The 17,903-nt window shown below is 44.2% G+C and overlaps 1 protein-coding gene across 1 annotated transcript in view; it reads left to right on the plus strand.

Moving 5' to 3' along the window:
- Positions 1-1,876: 1,876 nt before the first annotated feature.
- Positions 1,877-17,903, plus strand: part of CCDC78 (coiled-coil domain containing 78) — a 136,978-nt gene continuing 120,951 nt past the window's right edge. Inside the window, exon 1 of the mRNA XM_082262303.1 lies at positions 1,877-3,156. Within this exon, the coding sequence (XP_082118429.1) occupies positions 1,978-3,156 (1,179 nt within the window). The 5' untranslated portion in view covers positions 1,877-1,977. The remainder of the gene's footprint in view (positions 3,157-17,903) is intronic.

Below are 17,903 nucleotides of genomic sequence, written 5' to 3' on the forward strand. Positions count from 1 at the left end.
CATGAATGTACACATAGCACCCCATACTGACAGAAAAACACAGAATTGTTTCAATTGTTGCAGATTTATTAAAAAAGAAAAACTGAAATATCACATGGTCCTAAGTATTCAGACCCTTTGCTGTGACACTCATATATTTAACTCAGGAGCTTTCCATTTCTTCTGATCATCCTTGAGATGGTTCTACACCTTCATTTGAGTCCAGCTGTGTTTGATTATACTGATTGGACTTGATTAGGAAAGCCACACACCTGTCTATATAAGACCTTCCAGATCACAATGCATGTCAGAGCAAATGAGAATCATGAGGTCAAAGGAACTGCCTGAAGAGCTCAGAGACAGAATTGTGGCAAGGCACAGATCTGGCCAAGGTTACAAAAAGATTTCTGCTGCACTTAAGGTTCCTAAGAGCACAGTGGCCTCCATAATCCTCAAATGGAAGACGTTTGGGACGACCAGAACCCTTCCTAGAGCTGGCCATCCGGCCAAACTGAGCTATCGGGGGAGAAGAGCCTTGGTGAGAGAGGTAAAGAAGAACCCAAAGATCACTGTGGCTGAGCTCCAGAGATGCAGTCAGGAGATGGGAGAAAGTTGTAGAAAGTCAACCATCACTGCAGCCCTCCACCAGTCGGGGCTTTATGGCAGAGTGGCTCGACGGAAGCCTCTCCTCAGTGTAAGACACATGAAAGCCCGCATGGAGTTTGCTAAAAAACACCTGAAGGACTCCAAGATGTTGAGAAATAAGATTCTCTGGTCTGATGAGACCAAAATAGAACTTTTTGGCCTTAATTCTAAGCGGTATGTGTGGAGAAAACCAGGCACTGCTCATCACCTGTCCAATACAGTCCCAACAGTGAAGCATGGTGGTGGCAGCATCATGCTGTGGGGGTGTTTTTCAGCTGCAGGGACAGGACGACTGGTTGCAATCGAGGGAAAGATGAATGCGGCCAAGTACAGGGATATCCTGGACAAAAACCTTCTCCAGAGTGCTCTGGACCTCAGACTGGGCCGAAGGTTTACCTTCCAACAAGACAATGACCCTAAGCACACAGCTAAAATAACGAAGGAGTGGCTTCACAACAACTCCGTGACTGTTCTTGAATGGCCCAGCCAGAGCCCTGACTTAAACCCAATTGAGCATCTCTGGAGAGACCTAAAAATGGCTGTCCACCAACGTTTACCATCCAACCTGACAGAACTGGAGAGGATCTGCAAGGAGGAATGGCAGAGGATCCCCAGACCCAGGTGTGAAAGACTTGTTGCATCTTTCCCAAAAAGACTCCTGGCTGTATTAGATCAAAAGGGGGCTTCTACTAAATACTGAGCAAAGGGTCTGAATACTTAGGACCATGTGATATTTCAGTTTTTCTTTTTTAATAAATCTGCAACAATGTCAACAATTCTGTGTTTTTCTGTCAGTATGGGGTGCTATGTGTACATTCATGAGGAAGAAGAATGAACCTAAATGATTTTAGCAAATGGCTGCAATATAACAAAGAGTGAAAAATTTAAGGGGGTCTGAATACTTTCCGTACCCACTGTATATATATATATATATATATATACGTAATTCTTGTGAATGAGCAGCCCAAACCAATTGTATACATTTATTATATATATGTATATATATATATATATATATATATATATATATACGTATATATATATATATATATATATATATATATATATATATATATATATATATATACATATATATAATAAATGTATACAATTGGTTTGGGTTGCTCATTCACAAGAATCACATGCAAAATAATGGTACCGTTTTCAGCACCTAAAATCCAAAAGAATCATATCGCCAGGGAGGTTAATATTGCTAGAAACTGACAATGAACTTTTGTGGCAGAATCATAATCTGTGTACAGAAATGCCTCAGGCGAGAGACATTGGCACCGCCTTGTATACTGAACAGTTAAGGAAATAACAGGAAAATTTAGTTTCGTTTCTGTTTGTACAATGGCGTCTGCTGCTCTAGGAGAAGAGCTGAGCTGTTCCATCTGCCTGAACCTTTATACAGAGCCGGTGTCACTTGGATGTGGACACAACTTCTGCCGGGATTGTATTGTGATTGTGATGGATACACAGGAGGGGTCTGGAGTTTATTCCTGTCCGGAGTGCAGAGAGGAGTTTGCAGAGCGTCCTACTCTGGAGAAGAACCGGAAGCTGTGTAATATAGTGGAGACATTCCAATCTACAGACCAGGAGAAGGCTGAGACCTTTTGTACCTACTGTGACCTCCCTGAACGAGCTGTTAAAATGTGTCTCCAATGTGAATCCTCTTTTTGTGAAAGACATTTGCTTAAACACAGGAAATTAGTTGGACATATCTTAGTTGAACCTACTGTTACCTTGGAGGACAGAAAATGCTCCATACACAAGGAGATCCTGAAATATTACTGCTCAGAAGACATGGTCAGTGTCTGTGTGTCCTGCTGCCTGGCGGGTCATCATAGAGGACACCAGGTGGAGCTTCTGAATGAGGCCTCGGAGAAGAAGAAAGAGAAGCTGAGGAAGCTAACAGAAAGACTGGACTCCGATATACTGGAAACTGAAAAAAGCATTGACAATCTAAGCACCTACAGAAAAGAAGAAAAAGCAAAAGCATCAGCAATCGCTCAGAAGGTCAATGGGCTGTTTGGAGACATCAGGGGGCAACTGGATGGTCTTGAGTGGAAAGTGTTGTGTGAGGTCTTCAAACAGGAGAAGCAGGTCATCAAGTCGGTCTCAAGGCTGATCCAACAGTTGGAGACACAGAAGAGCGAGAAATCCAGGAAGATCGATCAGATCAAAGATCTGTGTGATATTGCGGATTACTTTACTTTTCTGGAAAAAGAGCAAGGGACGGATGACCTCAATCCTGGAAGATGTGAGATCATCAGTGACATGAGTGATGCTGGTTGCATTGATGAGACACCCATCTTACAAATGCTTCACAGGGGACTTCTACTCTTTGCTGATGGCCTTACTGACCTGAAAATAAAGAGGGAGTTCTCAGTGATGGAGAAAGCAGACATTTTACTGGATATAAACACAGCTCATAATAACATTATTTTATCTGAGGATCTCAGGTCAGCTTCTTATACTGACAAGAGTCAGAAGAGACCCAGCTGCCCAGAGAGGTTTGCGTGCTGCCAGGTATTAAGTACACGCAGCTTCTCATCAGGGAAACACTACTGGGAGGTGGATGTGAGTCAGGCCAAGAAGTGGTTGATAGGGGTGGCCGCTAAAAGCCTAGAGAGGAAAAAAATGGGCAAAGAAACTTACATAGGATATAATGCGAAATCTTGGGGCCATTATGAAAATAATTTTTTTAGAATTTGCCACAATAATATTCATAAAACCAAAGAGAAAAAGTCTCCAGTGGAGGCAATCGGGATTTATATGAATTACGAAACCGGGCTTTTGTCCTTCTACGAACTTTGTGAACCCAACAGGCACCTCCACACCTTCACGGCCACCTTCACTGAACCCCTGTATGCCGCTTTTTATGTATTTCCGGGTTCTTGCATAAAAATCATCAACTAATGCGAATTTTAGTTTTTCTAAGAGAAAAAGTCTCCAGTGGAGGCAATCGGGATCTATATGAATTACGAAGGCGGGCTTTTGTCCTTCTACGAACTTTGTGAACCCAACAGGCACCTCCACACCTTCACCGCCACCTTCACTGAACCCCTGTATGCCGCTTTTTATGTATTTCTGGGTTCTTGCATAAAAATCATCAACTAAAGCAAATTTTAGTTTTTCTAAGAGAAAAAGTCTCCAGTGGAGGCAATCGGGATCTATATGAATTACGAAACCGGGCTTTTGTCCTTCTACGAACTTTGTGAACCCAACAGGCACCTCCACACCTTCACCGCCACCTTCACTGAACCCCTGTATGCCGCTTTTTATGTATTTCCGGGTTCTTGCATAAAAATCATCAACTAAAGCAAATTTTAGTTTTTCTCTGTTTAACCTTTTGAGTACCAGCTTGTAATACCCCTTCCTACCAGGCTGTTTTTCAATTGGTTAGTTACCACTGTATCCAAATTAATTTTATATCATTTTTTAGACAGATAAAGTTTTCTTTTGGCGGTATTCAATAACAACTATTTTAATTTATTTTTTATTTTTTTTTACCATATAAAGGAAAAAAAGATCAAAAGCGCTATAAAGAAATCCAATAACTTTTTGAAAAGTAGACACCCCAGGGTGATCTTAATTTATTTTTGCAAATGAATAAACGTGCTGGTATTGAGGGGGTTAGGTCATGAAGCTTGGTAACAGTGCACTAGATATATTAAAGGTACAGGTCAATTGTAGATGTAGGAGGTGGTGAGGGGTTAATGTATAGGTCACGGCAGGTCAAAGACAGGATGAAGCTGACATACCGGCATACCTGTTAAAGAAATGATGAATGTTTCATAATTATTATATGTGTTATAATCATTTATGTATATATATATATATATATATGGAGTATACCTAGAAACTGCATTTCTTCAGCAGATTCTGCTAAGAATTTAAACAGTGGCTACTGCATATCCTGCCATATGGTTTTTGTTAAAGACCTTACATTACACTATATTGCATGATGTTCGTATATCCTGTCCAGATGTTTTAGAATACAATAGAATACTGTTCAACCCCCCCCCCCCCTTAGGATATATTAAAGGCTGTCAATCATTGTCCAAAGGAGGGGGGGGGGTTTCAATCTTAACTTTGTCCAAAGCGTATATAAGGATAAGGAGACATGTATGCCAACCAGACGGGTCATAGTAAGCTAACAGCAGTGTGTCAGTATAACCTGTCTCCTCGTATACGAGTATTAAACCTCTTTCCTTGTAATCAGCTTGTGGTCTAAAAGGTGATTTCCCTTACATCTTTGGTGCCGAAACCCGGGAATCCAACAATACTCCGTTTTAAGTACACTCACTTTATGTACACTTGTGAGTATGACACAGCCTAGTCAGCTTGGCACGGCACTACTCCCAGTTTTTAAAATTGACGTCTATGGGAAATCTTGGTCAGCTTGACATGGCACTGCTCCTAAACCATAAGTGACAGGGATACCAAACGTAGGGAGCACCGAGAGGGGACCCAGGACTACAACATATCCTATTTGTGGATGGCCAGCTTGTCTAGGTAATCTACCATGTCATAGTCCTGGATCCCCTTAACATGCTCCCTAAGCTTGGTGTCCTTGTCACTTATGGTTTGGGAGCAGTGCCATGTCAAGCTGACCAAGATTTCCTATGGAGCTAGTGTATTTACACGCATTGAGAAATTAAAAAAGGTATTGCTTCACTTTAAGTACATTTCGTTTTACATACATGCTCTGGTCCCATTGTGTATTTAAAAGTGGGGTATGCCTGTATAGAGAAGGGGGAGTGATAGGGTTAGAAAATATCCACAACCTTGAATACCTGCTGCTGCCACTGATGTGGAATGGATGAATCATTCATTTATTAGTTCCTCCTTCCCTTTCTCCATTGTAAGAAGAAGGGGTTAAATCACTATACTGTTTATATTGGTAATTACTCCCAGTGATCAGAAGGTACAGAGCCACACGGATCTCCTCTGTTCAGTATCTGTGAATGGAGCTGTCCTCAGTCTGCTTGATTCACAGCCTTTAACCACTTTAAGACCAGAAAGATTTACACCCTTCCTGACCAGGCCCTATTCGGCACTGCGTTACTTTAATGGACAATTACGCGGTCGTGCGACGCTGTACCCAAATAAAATCGATGTCCTTTTTTTCCCACAAATAGAGCTTTGTTTTGGTGGTATTTGATCACCTGTGCAATTTTTATTTTTTTATAAACAAAAAAAGAGCGACAATTTTGAAAAAAAAAAAAAAAAAACAATATTTTTCACATTCTGCTATATGACATTCTCAAGAAAAAATTTAAAAATCTAAATTTTTTAACATTTTAGGGCAATTTATTTTCTGCTACATATTTTTGGTTTAAAAAAATCGCAATAAGCGTATTTTGATTGGTTTGCACAAAAGTTATCGCGTCTACTAACTACGGGAAAGATTTATGTCATTTCTATTGTTTTTTTTTTGTTTTACTAGTAATGGTGGCGATCTGTGATTTTTTGCGGGACTGCGACATTGCGGCAGACAGGTCGGACCCCTGACTGACATTTTTGACACTTTGGGGGTACCAGTGACATTACTACAGTAATCAGTTCTAAAAATATGCACTGTTACTGTAATAATGACACTGTCAGGGAAGGGGTTAACCCATGGGTGATCAAGGGGTTAAATGTGAGCCTAGGGGAGTGATTCTAACTGTGGGGGGGGGCGTGGCTTCTGAAATGACCATAGAGACATGTGATCCTATATAGAAGGATCACAGGCACTCTGTGATCATTCCAGGGAGAAGAACGGTCAGCTGTGTTTACAACAGCTGACCGTTCTTCTCTCTCAGCGGGGAGCGATCGCGGGTGTTAGGCGCCAATCGGAGCCACCTGACCCGTGCATCGGCTTCCCTACTGCCGAGTGGGGGCAGGAGCGAGCCGCCGGCGCTCGCCCCCTAGCTTCCCGCTCGCGACTGATGAAGGTCTACATCGATTTGCGCAGGAGAGTCACCCTGCCACAATAAAAAGGCGACGGTTAGTAGGGAAGGGGTTAAAGACAGCACTAGATGCCCGAGGATGATTATTGCAGTGTCATTTATAAATGGTAGTGCATAAAAAAAGGGTCCACCACTTTGCCGTTTAGAAACCTATGGTGGTAAGTGGTTCTGCCTGGCGCTGTTCCCCATAGTAATTCCTTCTTACCAAAAGATGTCCTCAGGGGCAGTGGCGTATTTTGGTTTTGAGCTGCCCTAGGCAAGACTAAAATTGGGCGCCCCCTCCCACTCCTATGTAAATTTGCCCCGCTCTTTCCTGTTTAACAGATGTGACTCCCTCCAAAATTGAAGGACTACAAGTCCCAGCAAGAACCCCTGAGAACTCACGAGAGGGGGGGGGGTGAGAGGGGGTGGGAGAGAGAGAGGGGGGTGGGTAAGGGAGGGTGAGGGAGGATGAGAGAGGAAGAAGGTGGTGGGAGAGAGAGAGAGGGTGTTGGGGGAGAGAGAGAGCAAGGGAGGGTGTTGGGAGGGAGAGAGAGAGAAAGGGTGATGGGGGGGGGAAGAGAGAGAGAGAGAGGATGTTGGGAGATAGAGAGAGGGTGTTTGGAGAGAGAGGGGGGATGAGAGAGAGAGAGGGGGATGAGAGAGAGAGAGAGGGGGTGAGAGAGAGGGGGATGAGAGAGAGGGGGTGAGAGAGAGGGGGATGAGAAAGAGGGGGGATGAGAGAGAGAGAGGGGGATGAGAGAGAGAGAGGGGGTGAGAGAGAGGGGGATGAGAGAGAGGGGGGTGAGAGAGAGGGGGATGAGAGAGAGGGGGGATGAGAGAGAGGGGGATGAAGGGGGGTATGAGAGAGAGAGAGTGAGAGGGGGGATGAGAGAGAGAGAGGAGAGATGAGAGATAGAGGAAGGAATGAGAGAGAGGGGGGAGGGTGAGAGGGAGAGGGTGAGAGAGAGAGAGGAGGGTGAGAGAGGGAGAGGGGGTGAGAGAGAGAGAGGGGGTGAGAGAGAGGGGGATGAGAGAGAGGGGGGTGAGAGAGAGGGGGTGAGAGAGAGGGGGATGAGAAAGAGGGGGGATGAGAGAGAGAGAGGGGGATGAGAGAGAGAGAGGGGGTGAGAGAGAGGGGGATGAGAGAGAGGGGGTGAGAGAGAGGGGGTGAGAGAGAGGGGGATGAGAGAGAGGGGGGATGAGAGAGAGGGGGATGAAGGGGGGTATGAGAGAGAGAGAGTGAGAGGGGGGATGAGAGAGAGAGAGGAGAGATGAGAGATAGAGGAAGGAATGAGAGAGAGGGGGGAGGGTGAGAGGGAGAGGGTGAGAGAGAGAGAGGAGGGTGAGAGAGGGAGAGGGGGTGAGAGAGGGGGAAATAGAGACAAAGCAAGAGGTGAGAGAAAGAGAGGGAGAGGGGGAGGGGAAGAGAGAGAGAGGGGGTGGTGGGAGAGAGAGAGATGGGTGTGGGAGAGAGAAGAAGAGAGGGTGGGATGGAGAGGGGTGGGAGAGAGAAGGAGGGGGGGGGGGGTGGAAGGTGTGATGTCACTGATTGCTAGACGCCAGGCGGCTCTAGCAACCAGTGGCTAATGGAGTCTCAGATGGAGGTGAGGGTGGCTATTTTGCTGCCCCCCTGCAAAGTGCCGCCCTAGGCCTGGGCCTTGTTGGCCTAGGCCAAAATACAGCACTGCTCAGGGTTCTGGGTTGTATGACGCCAAAGGGTTGATTTACTAAAACTGGAGAGTCTTAAATCTGGTGCAGCTGTCATTGTAGCCAATCAGCTTCTAACTTTATCTTGTTCAATTTAAGCTTTGACCAAAAAAACCTGGAAGCTGATCGGTTTCTATGCAGAGCTTACAAGATTTTGCACTCCCCAGTTTTAGTAAATCAACTCTCAAGTGTCAGCGGGACATCCTGTGAGTGTAGGAGAGTCATGGAAGCCCCTGAGGGAGTATCACCATAGTTCCCTGAATTTACAATGTAATTATGTAGAGAGTGTATCAACATTTCAGTGCTGCTCGCTGCCTCATTGGGGACCATCCACTGGGGGGGCAAAATCTGAAGAGGACCTTTAAGATTGGGGGGGGGTAATCATTATGGGGTCAAGTGGGGGGGGGGTTAGGTTTTAAGGTTACAGATTCTTAAAGGGGTTCACACTTTTTCAGCATTCCGAGGAGCCCACCTTTCCCGCTACCCTACACTACACGCTAGAAACTGAAAATAGTTAAAATAGTACTATGGCTTCCTATTAAATATAAAATAACACTTTATAGTAAGTGCATCTACACTTACAGTGTTTTACTAGTCCTCCTGAAAAGTCCCACGGATACTTGTTAATTGTGTCCATGAAGTCCACGTAATTCAGCTTCCTGGGGTGGTGTGACAACAATGCTGCACTGCTCCTGAATTTACAGCAAAGTTGTCACTCTCACATAGTTGCCAACATTTAAAGAAAATGTCCAGGGACACTTTGCAGCACAGCTATCAATTACTTACCACACCCACTTCCCTGAAGCTCTGCCCACTCTGAATAATTAATCTCCGCCTACTTATCAGATTATAGAGTCTACTCAATATAGAGAGAATTACAGAAAATTAAAAAGGGAATTTCAAACTTAAGGCCACAGTAGCAGAGTTGGAATAATTCTCCCTTTCAGCTGCACTACTTCTGCCTAACATTTACGGGCAGCCCAATTAACAGGCGCTTCCAGGGACAATATAAATTACCTGGGACAGGCTCCTATTTGCAGGGACTGTCCCTGGAAAAAAGGGACAGTTGGCAAGTATGCTCTCATGTAGGTTGTGCTTGCAATGCAGTGGGAGCATGCTGCAGGGATGTGGCTATCAACGTTGTCACTGCTAATTCACATGCTTGTAATTTGTCAGTCAGCACCTGGTCATACCCAGACCTGCCCACTGTTTTCTGGATTGTTAGCTCTGCCTCTGCTGCTAAAACCCTTTCACTGTGAGCTGCAGTGTCTGAGAGGGGGAGTGCATGAGACACAAATACACTCGTATTCTCAACTGTGCATTTATCATTTTTGCAGGCGCTTTGAAATACGTCCATCTGCTAAATCTTTGGCCAGTTTCCAGTAAAAGATGTGTTACATAGGAATCAATAGCAATGCATGTAAAATGCGTAACACACCAACATCGCACTAAACCAATCAAAAAAACTTTCTGTGCTATGATTGTAATGCATAGTGTTAGCCACAAGATGGCAGCAACATCCAAAATATGCATGTTTAACTTCAAAAGGTACAAAATTACAGTGCAGGTCAATGGGGTACACAGCAACAGGCCCAGGAATATCATTACACAGGCTCCTAGCGCAGTACAGCCCTGTAAGGTGGGGTGCATGCAGTCTAAGACGGTGGTAGGGGGTGTAAAATAACTTTTAAGCTCATGGAATTTTCTATTTTATCAGTCTAGAAGTTTAACTCTTTATTAAAAATTACTTTTTTTGTTCACTTTTAATTTGAATTTATGTAACAAATGTTTGTACTCCTTAATTATATATATATATATATACTCACTATATTAACAAAAGTATTGGGACGCCTGCCTTTACACGCACATGCACTTTAATGCCATCCTAGTCTTAGTCCGTAGGGTTCAATATTGATGTGGGCCACCCTTTGCAGAGTATGTCTATGGGAATGTTTGACCATTCTTCCAGAAGCTCATTTGTGAGGTCAGGCACTGATGTTGGACAAGAAGGCCTGGCTCGCAGTCTCCCCTCTAATTCATCCCAAAGGTGTTCTATTGGGTTGAGGTCAGGACTCTGTGCAGGCCAGTCAAGTTCCTCCACCCCAAACTCACTCCATCATGTGTTTATGGACCTTGCTTTGTGCACTGGTCCAAATCATTTGGTGGAGGGGGGGGGGGGATTATGGTGTGGGGTTGTTTTTCAGGGGTTGGACTTGGCCCCTTAGTTCCAATGAAGGGAACTCTTAAAGCGGTAGTATCCCGCTTTTTGACACTTTTACCTACAGGTAAGCCTATAATAAGGCTTACCTGTAGGTACAAATAATATCTCCTAAACCGGCACGGTTTAGGAGATATTTACAGTGCATGCAGCCGCTCGCGCGAGCGGCGCATGCGCTCTGAAGGTTCGGGGGGACCTTCAATTAAGTTGCCGGGAGCTTGCCGGAAACATCACTCCCGCGCGCATGCGCGGGAGTGACGCCATCGTGGCTCCGGCCAATCATCGCGCCGGAGCCGTCTCTTTCGGCCAATCAGCGCGCCGGAGCCGCCGAACCCGGAAGAGACGACGAGGGATCATGGCAGCGCCCGCAGCGATGTCCGGGGGTCCGTTTCGGGGCTTCGTTTTAAGGTAAGTTACACATAATGGGCTAGTATGCGATGCATACTTGCTCATTATGCCTTTGTCTTGCAGGTTTTTTTTTTTTACTTTTTTTGTTATAGGGTTTACAACCGCTTTAAGGCGTCAGCATACCAAGACATTTTGAACAATTTCATGCTCCCATCTTTGTGGGAACAGTTTGGGGATGGCCCCTTCCTGTTCCAACATGACTGCGCACCAGTGCACAAAGCAAGGTCCATAAAAACATGGATGAGCACATGTCCTGGTGTATACCATCCACTGAACCTGGTGCTATCACAGTGCATCACCAGCTGTATGTCTGCTCATCAGATACCGGTGCCCTCAAGTTCCTGTTCACAGCTGCTACACCTTGGCACTTGTGCCTTTCTTTCACCCCTGCAGTCTCTGTCTCACTATTCAGGGCTGCTTGGACAAAAACTGTGCAAGAGGCCACCCTCGTCACCTCAGCCTTATGTCTTATGGACCATGGAGGAGCGAGTTTGGGGTGGAAGAACTTGACTGGCCTGCACAGAGTCCTGACCTTGAACTGATAGAACAGCTTTGGGATGAACGAGCCAGGCCTTCTCGTCCAACATCAGTGCCTGACCTCATAAATGCGCTTCTGGAAGAATGGTCAAACATTCCCATAGACACACTCCTAAACCTTGTGGACAGCCTTCCCAGAAGAGTTGAAGCTGTTATAGGTGCAAAGAGTGGGCCAACTCAATATTGAACCCTACAAACTAAGACTGGGATCCCATTGAATGTGCGAGAAAAGGCAAAAGTATTACCCAATACTTTTGGTAATAGTGTGTGTGTGTGTGTGTGTGTGTGTGTGTGTGTGTGTGTGTGTGTGTGTGTGTGTATATATATATATTTATATATATATATATTTTTTGCGATTGTTAATATTAAAAATAATATTGATAAGAAATAGAAAAACTCTTTTATTGATCCTGCTGTTATCTTTATAATGTAAAATAAATCAAATGTTAAAACGTTATGCATGCTTTAAATTTGTGAAGTGAATTTTAAAGTGAGATTCAGGGAAGAAAAAAGGTGAATATTGGTGCACTTCTTCCCTTCTTCCAGAGTTGTATAAAGTACTCAAATCCCATACTTGAGTAAAAGTACAAGTGCTCGATCAAAAAGTGACTTGAGTAGAAGTACTAAAGTATTCAACATTTTTTGTACTTAAGTATTGCAAGTAGTTTTTTTAAAAATGTTGCTACTCAAGTACTGAAAGTAAAAGTACAAGTACTGTGTTATGTAGTTATCAACCACTTAAGCCCCGGAGGATTTGGCTGCTAAACGACCAGAGGGTATTTTGCGATTTGGCACTGCGTGAGTTTAACGGACAATTGCGCGGTCGTGCGACGCTGTACCTAAACGAATTTGGCGTCCTTTTTTTCCCACAAACAAAGCTTTCTTTTGGTGGTATTTGATCACCTGTGCGATTTTTTGATCACGCGCTATAAACAAAAAAAGAGCGTAAATTTTGCAAAAATAGCAATATTTTTCCCTTTTTTTTATATGAAATTCCCCCCCCAAAAAAAATGTAAAAATCAAAATGTTTTAACATTTTCGGCCAATTTGTTTTATGCTACCTATGTTTGGTAAAAAAAATCGCAAAAAGCCTATTTTGATTGGTTTGCACAAAAGTTATTGCGTTTACTAACTAAGGGAAAGATTTTTGTCATTTTTGTTGTTTTTTTTTTTAACGAGTAATGGCGGCGATCTGCGATTTTTTATGCGGTACTGCGACATTGCGGCGGACAGATCGGACCCTTGACTGACATTTTTGACAATTTTGGGGTTACCAGTGACATTTCTACAGTAATCAGTGCTATATATATGCACTGTTACTGTAAAAATACACTGGTAGTGAAGAGGTTAACTTTATTTGAGAGGGAGGGGCTGTGTGTGTCCCTAGGGGCGTGATTCTAACTGTGATTGGCTGTGGCTTCAGCTGTATGCAGAGTGATCAACGGATCTACATAGTAGATCCATATGATCATCTCTCATACAGAGGGGAGAATGACAGGCAGCTTGTGTACACAAGCTGCCTGACTTTCTCCCTCTCCCCCGCCGATCGCAGAGTGGCCGGCGGACATCGGGTCCGCCGGTCACACGCGCGGGGGGGGGGTCCGTGACCACGCGGGAGCGCGCCTCCGGCGGCGCGCGCTCGCTCCCTAGACCCTCACAAGCTAGTGACGTAGCCCTACGTCACTTTGCCTGTGAGGGGCTGACTGCCGCCGTAGATAGTCGTGCGGCGGTCGGCAAGTGGTTAAAGAAAGAAGTCAAAAGTTTGAACATCATATTGTTTTTTATTATTTCAAATGCAGCTTTTATTTATACATACAGTAGCATTTATTTTCCTATGCGCTGATAATACAATGTTTTGAGCTTCATGAAACCTGCCATCTACTGTTCTGGCAGTGGTAATTTTTATAATTGTAACGAGTAACTATGCAGCACAAAAAAAAAAATATCGGAGTAGAAGTATTGAAATCATCGAAAAAATGTAGTGAAGTAAAAGTGGAAGTAGGAGAAAAAAATTCTACTCTAGGAAAGTACAGATACCGCCTTTCGGTACTTAAGTACAGTAGTGAAGTAGTTCTACTTAGTTACTATACATCTCTGCCTTCTTACCATTCATATACTGTATACTGTGATGATAGGTCACTATTAGAGACAGAACAGCACTGTCAGATACGGGATGGAGGTGCAACGAAAGTATAACCCCCTGGAGAAAATAGCAGTATTGATTTGTAAATGGGGGGCCGGGGTGATGACAGTGTAGCTCTCTGCTGTAGTACAATAAGGCCCCTTTCACACAGGCGATCCGATCCGATTTGCCTGTGAGTTTTTCAGGCAGACCGGATCGGATGCTTCATGCACCTCTACGGGGCAGCGGATGTCAGCGGAGACACCCGCTGCTATCCGATCCTGTCCGTGAAATCCGGACGGATGGAAACCCTATTTTCCATCCGTCTCGCAGATCGGATCGGATGGGATTGGATGAGAACGGTCATCCGATCTCCCCATAGAGGACAGCTCACAGAGCGGAGACGGAGCTGTCATCCGCTTGCTCAGCGGGGATCGGCGGATCGATCCCCCGCTGAGCAGAACGGACTCTGTCGACAGAACGGACCGCGTGAAAGGACCCTAAGTGAATAAAAGAAGGGCACCATGGTCTATGACATTCATTAAAGTGGCTGTAAAGGTTTTTTTTTAACCACTTAAGCCCCGGAAGATTTTACCCCCTGCCTGACCAGGGGTTTTTTTGCGATTTTTTACTGCGTGAATTTAACGGACAATTGCGCGGTCGTGCAACGCTGTACCTAAACGAATTTGACGTCCTTTTTTTCCCACAAACAGAGCTTTCTTTTGGTGGTATTTGATCACCTGTTCGATTTTTTGATCATGCGCTATAAACAAAAAAAGAGCGTAATTTTTGCAAAAATAACAATATTTTTCACATTTTTTTATATAAAAATTCCCCCAAAAAAATTTAAAAATCAAAATTTTTTAACATTTTCGGCCAAATTGTTTTATGCTACATATGTTTGATAAAAAAAATCGCAAAAAGCGTATTTTGATTGGTTTGCGCAAAAGTTATCGCGTTTACTAACAAAGGGAAAGATTTTTGTCATTTTTGGTGTTTTTTTTTTTAACGAGTAATGGCGGCGATCTGCGATTTTTTTTGCGGTACTGCGACATTGCGGCGGACAGATCGGACCCTTGACTGACATTTTTTACACTTTTGGGGGTACCAGTGACAGTACTACAGTAATCAGTGCTATACATATGCACTGTTACTGCAAAAATGACACTGGCAGGGAAGGGGTTAAATGTATTGGACAGGGAGGGGTTATGTGTGTCCTAGGGGCGTGTTTCTAACTGTAGTGGGACATGGCTATTGGTGTAAAAACAAAGATCAACAGTTCTACATAGTAGAACCGTCTGATCTTCATTTTTACACAGGGGAGAATGACAGGCGGCTTGTTTACATAAGCCGCTCTGCCTTTCTCCCGCTGTACCGACAATCGTAGTGTGACCGGCGGACATCGGGTCTGCCGGTCACATGCCCGCACTCCTCCCTGAACGAGCCGAGGCGGGCGCGCCTCAGCGGGAGCGCGCTCGCCCGCTATTGGCTCCAATACCAGTGACAGGCGAGTGACTTAGATCTACGTCACTCTGCCTGGCCGGGGCTGACTGCCGCAGTAAATATACTGTGCGCAGTCGGCAACCAGTTAATAACAGACATCTCTATACTTACCTCCTCTTCCTGGCTCCCCCGCAATCGCTCCTGGCCCCTCCTCTCTGTCCAGTGCCCCCAAGGGATGTTGCTTCCTATGGGGGCACTTGTGAGTGCTCACTCCCGAGCCTCACTGCTGCATCCATTGACACAGACAGTGGGATAGCAGCAGACGCCAATAGCTCCAGATGCCCCAGCAAAGCCAGTGAGACCCGGAAGCGAGGGGAGAGAAGAGCTGCAAATGTTTAGGTCTTGGAATCCCTTAATTTATGGTTTGTCCTAAGCCTAGGTTCATAGTAGAACACAGTGCTGGAAATTCACGATACGGGAACATTTCCGTTTAAAACGCACTGCCCTTGTGATCTGCAGTGGGTGTCGATGTTAAGTTAATGACACCCAAAACACAAGTCGCTGTGCATTCGCCTGCAACAGCTTGCATGGTGCAAAAGTACCATGTGATCCGTTTGCAGTGCGTTTCTAAAATTGGTGCATGCACTACTTTGGTGAGATGCAGTGCGATTTGAGCCCATTTAAAATGAATAGGCCAAAATTGCTCAGCATTGAAATGCATGTGAATTGCTCACAACCAGGGCTCAATCTTCCTCGCATCATTCGATACCAAAGAATGACGGCATCTTGTGGCAGAATAGAAGTTCTGTGGTGACAACTCCAAATTAGAGGCAAGTATTGCAGCCTGACCTGCTTTTTTGCATCTTACCATGTTTGGGTTTTCTTGTTGAGTTGGGTGTGAAGTAGCGCTCCCTGTGCTTATATTATATATTTGTTTATATTTTTAATATTCTTTTAATATAGAACATATATATATACTGTATATATATATATATATATATATATATATATATATATATATATATATATATATACAGTATCTCACAAAAGTGAGTACAACCCTCAAATTTCTGTATATATTTTATTATATCTTTTCATGTGACAACACTGAAGAAATGACACTTTGCTACAATGTAAAGTAGTGAGTGTACAGCTTGTATAACAGTGTAAATTTGCTGTCCCCTCAAAATAACTCAACACACAGCCATTAATGTCTAAACCGCTGGCAACCAAAGTGAGTACACCCCTAAGTGAAAATGTCCAAATTGGGCCCAAAGGGTCATTATTTTGTGTGCCAACCATTATTTTCCAGCAATGCCTTGACCCTCTTGGGCATGGAGTTCACCAGAGCTTCACAGGTTGCCACTGGAGTCCTCTTCCACTCCTCCATGATGACATCACAGGATTGGTGGATGTTAGAGACCTTGCGCTCTTCCACCTTCCGTTTGAGGATGCCCCACAGATGCTCAATAGGGTTTAGGTCTGGAGACATGCTTGGCCAGTCCATCACCTTTACCCTCAGCTTCTTTAGCAAGGCAGTGGTCGTCTTGTGTGTTTGAAGTTGTTATCATGTTGGAATACTGCCCTGCGGCCCAGTCTCTGAAGGGAGGGGATCATGGTCTGCTCCAGTATGTCACAGTACATGTTGGCATTCATGGTTCCCTCAATGAACTGTAGCCCCCCAGTGTTGGCAGTACTCATGCAGCCCCAGACCATGACACTCCCACCACCATACTTGACTGTAGGCAAGACACACTTGTCTTTGTACTCCTCACCTGGTTGCCCCCACACACGATTGACACCAGGTTTATCTTGGATTCATCAGACCACAGGACATAGTTCCAGTTATCCATGTCTTTAGTCTGCTTGTCTTTAGGAAACTGTTTGTGCGCTTTCTTGTGCATCATCTTTAGAAGAGGCTTCCTTCTGGGATGACAGCCATGCAGACCAATTTGATGCAGTGTGCGGCGTATGGTCTGAGCACTGACAGGCTGACCCCCCCACCCCTTCAACCTCTACAGCAATGCTGGCAGCACTCATACATCTATTTCCCAAAGACAACCTCTGGATATGACGCTGAGCATGTGCACTCAACTTCTTTGGTCGACCATGGCGAGGCCTGTTCTGAGTGGCACCTGTCCTGTTAAACTGCTGTATGGTCTTGGCCACCGTGCTGCAGCTCAGTTTCAGGGTCTTGGTAATCTTCTGATAACCTAGGCCATCTTCATGTAGAGCAACAATTATTTTTTTCAGATCCTCAGAGAGTTCTTTGCATTGAGGTGCCATGTTGAACTTCCAGTGACCAGTATGAGAGAGTGAGAGTGATAACACCAAATTTAACACACCTGCTCCCCATTCACACCTGAGACCTTGTAACACTAACGAGTCACATGGGAGGGAAATGGCTAATTGGGCACAATTTGGACATTTTGACTCAGGGGTGTACTCACTTTTGTTGCCAGCGGTTTAGACATTAATGGCTGAGTTATTTTGAGGGGACAGCAAATTTACACTGTTATACAAGCTGTACACTCACTACTTTACATTGTAGCAAAATGTCATTTCTTCAGTGTTGTCACATGAAAAGATAGAATAAAATATTTACAAACATGTGAGGTGTGTACTCACTTTTGCGTGATACTATATATATTTTATTTTATATATATATATATATATATATATATTATATTTATATATTTCAGGTACTTATATAGCGCTGTCAATTTACACAGCGCTTTACATATACATTGTACATTCACAGTCCCTACCTTCAAGGAGCTTACAATCTAAGGTCCCTCACTCACATTCATACATACACATACCAGGGCCAATTTAGACAGGAGCCAACTAAACTACCAGCATGTATTTGGAGTGTGTATATGTGTATATATATATATATATA

Source organism: Pelophylax lessonae, assembly GCF_965119305.1.
Source record: "Pelophylax lessonae genome assembly, chromosome: 6".
NCBI classification, from domain to species: domain Eukaryota; kingdom Metazoa; phylum Chordata; class Amphibia; order Anura; family Ranidae; genus Pelophylax; species Pelophylax lessonae.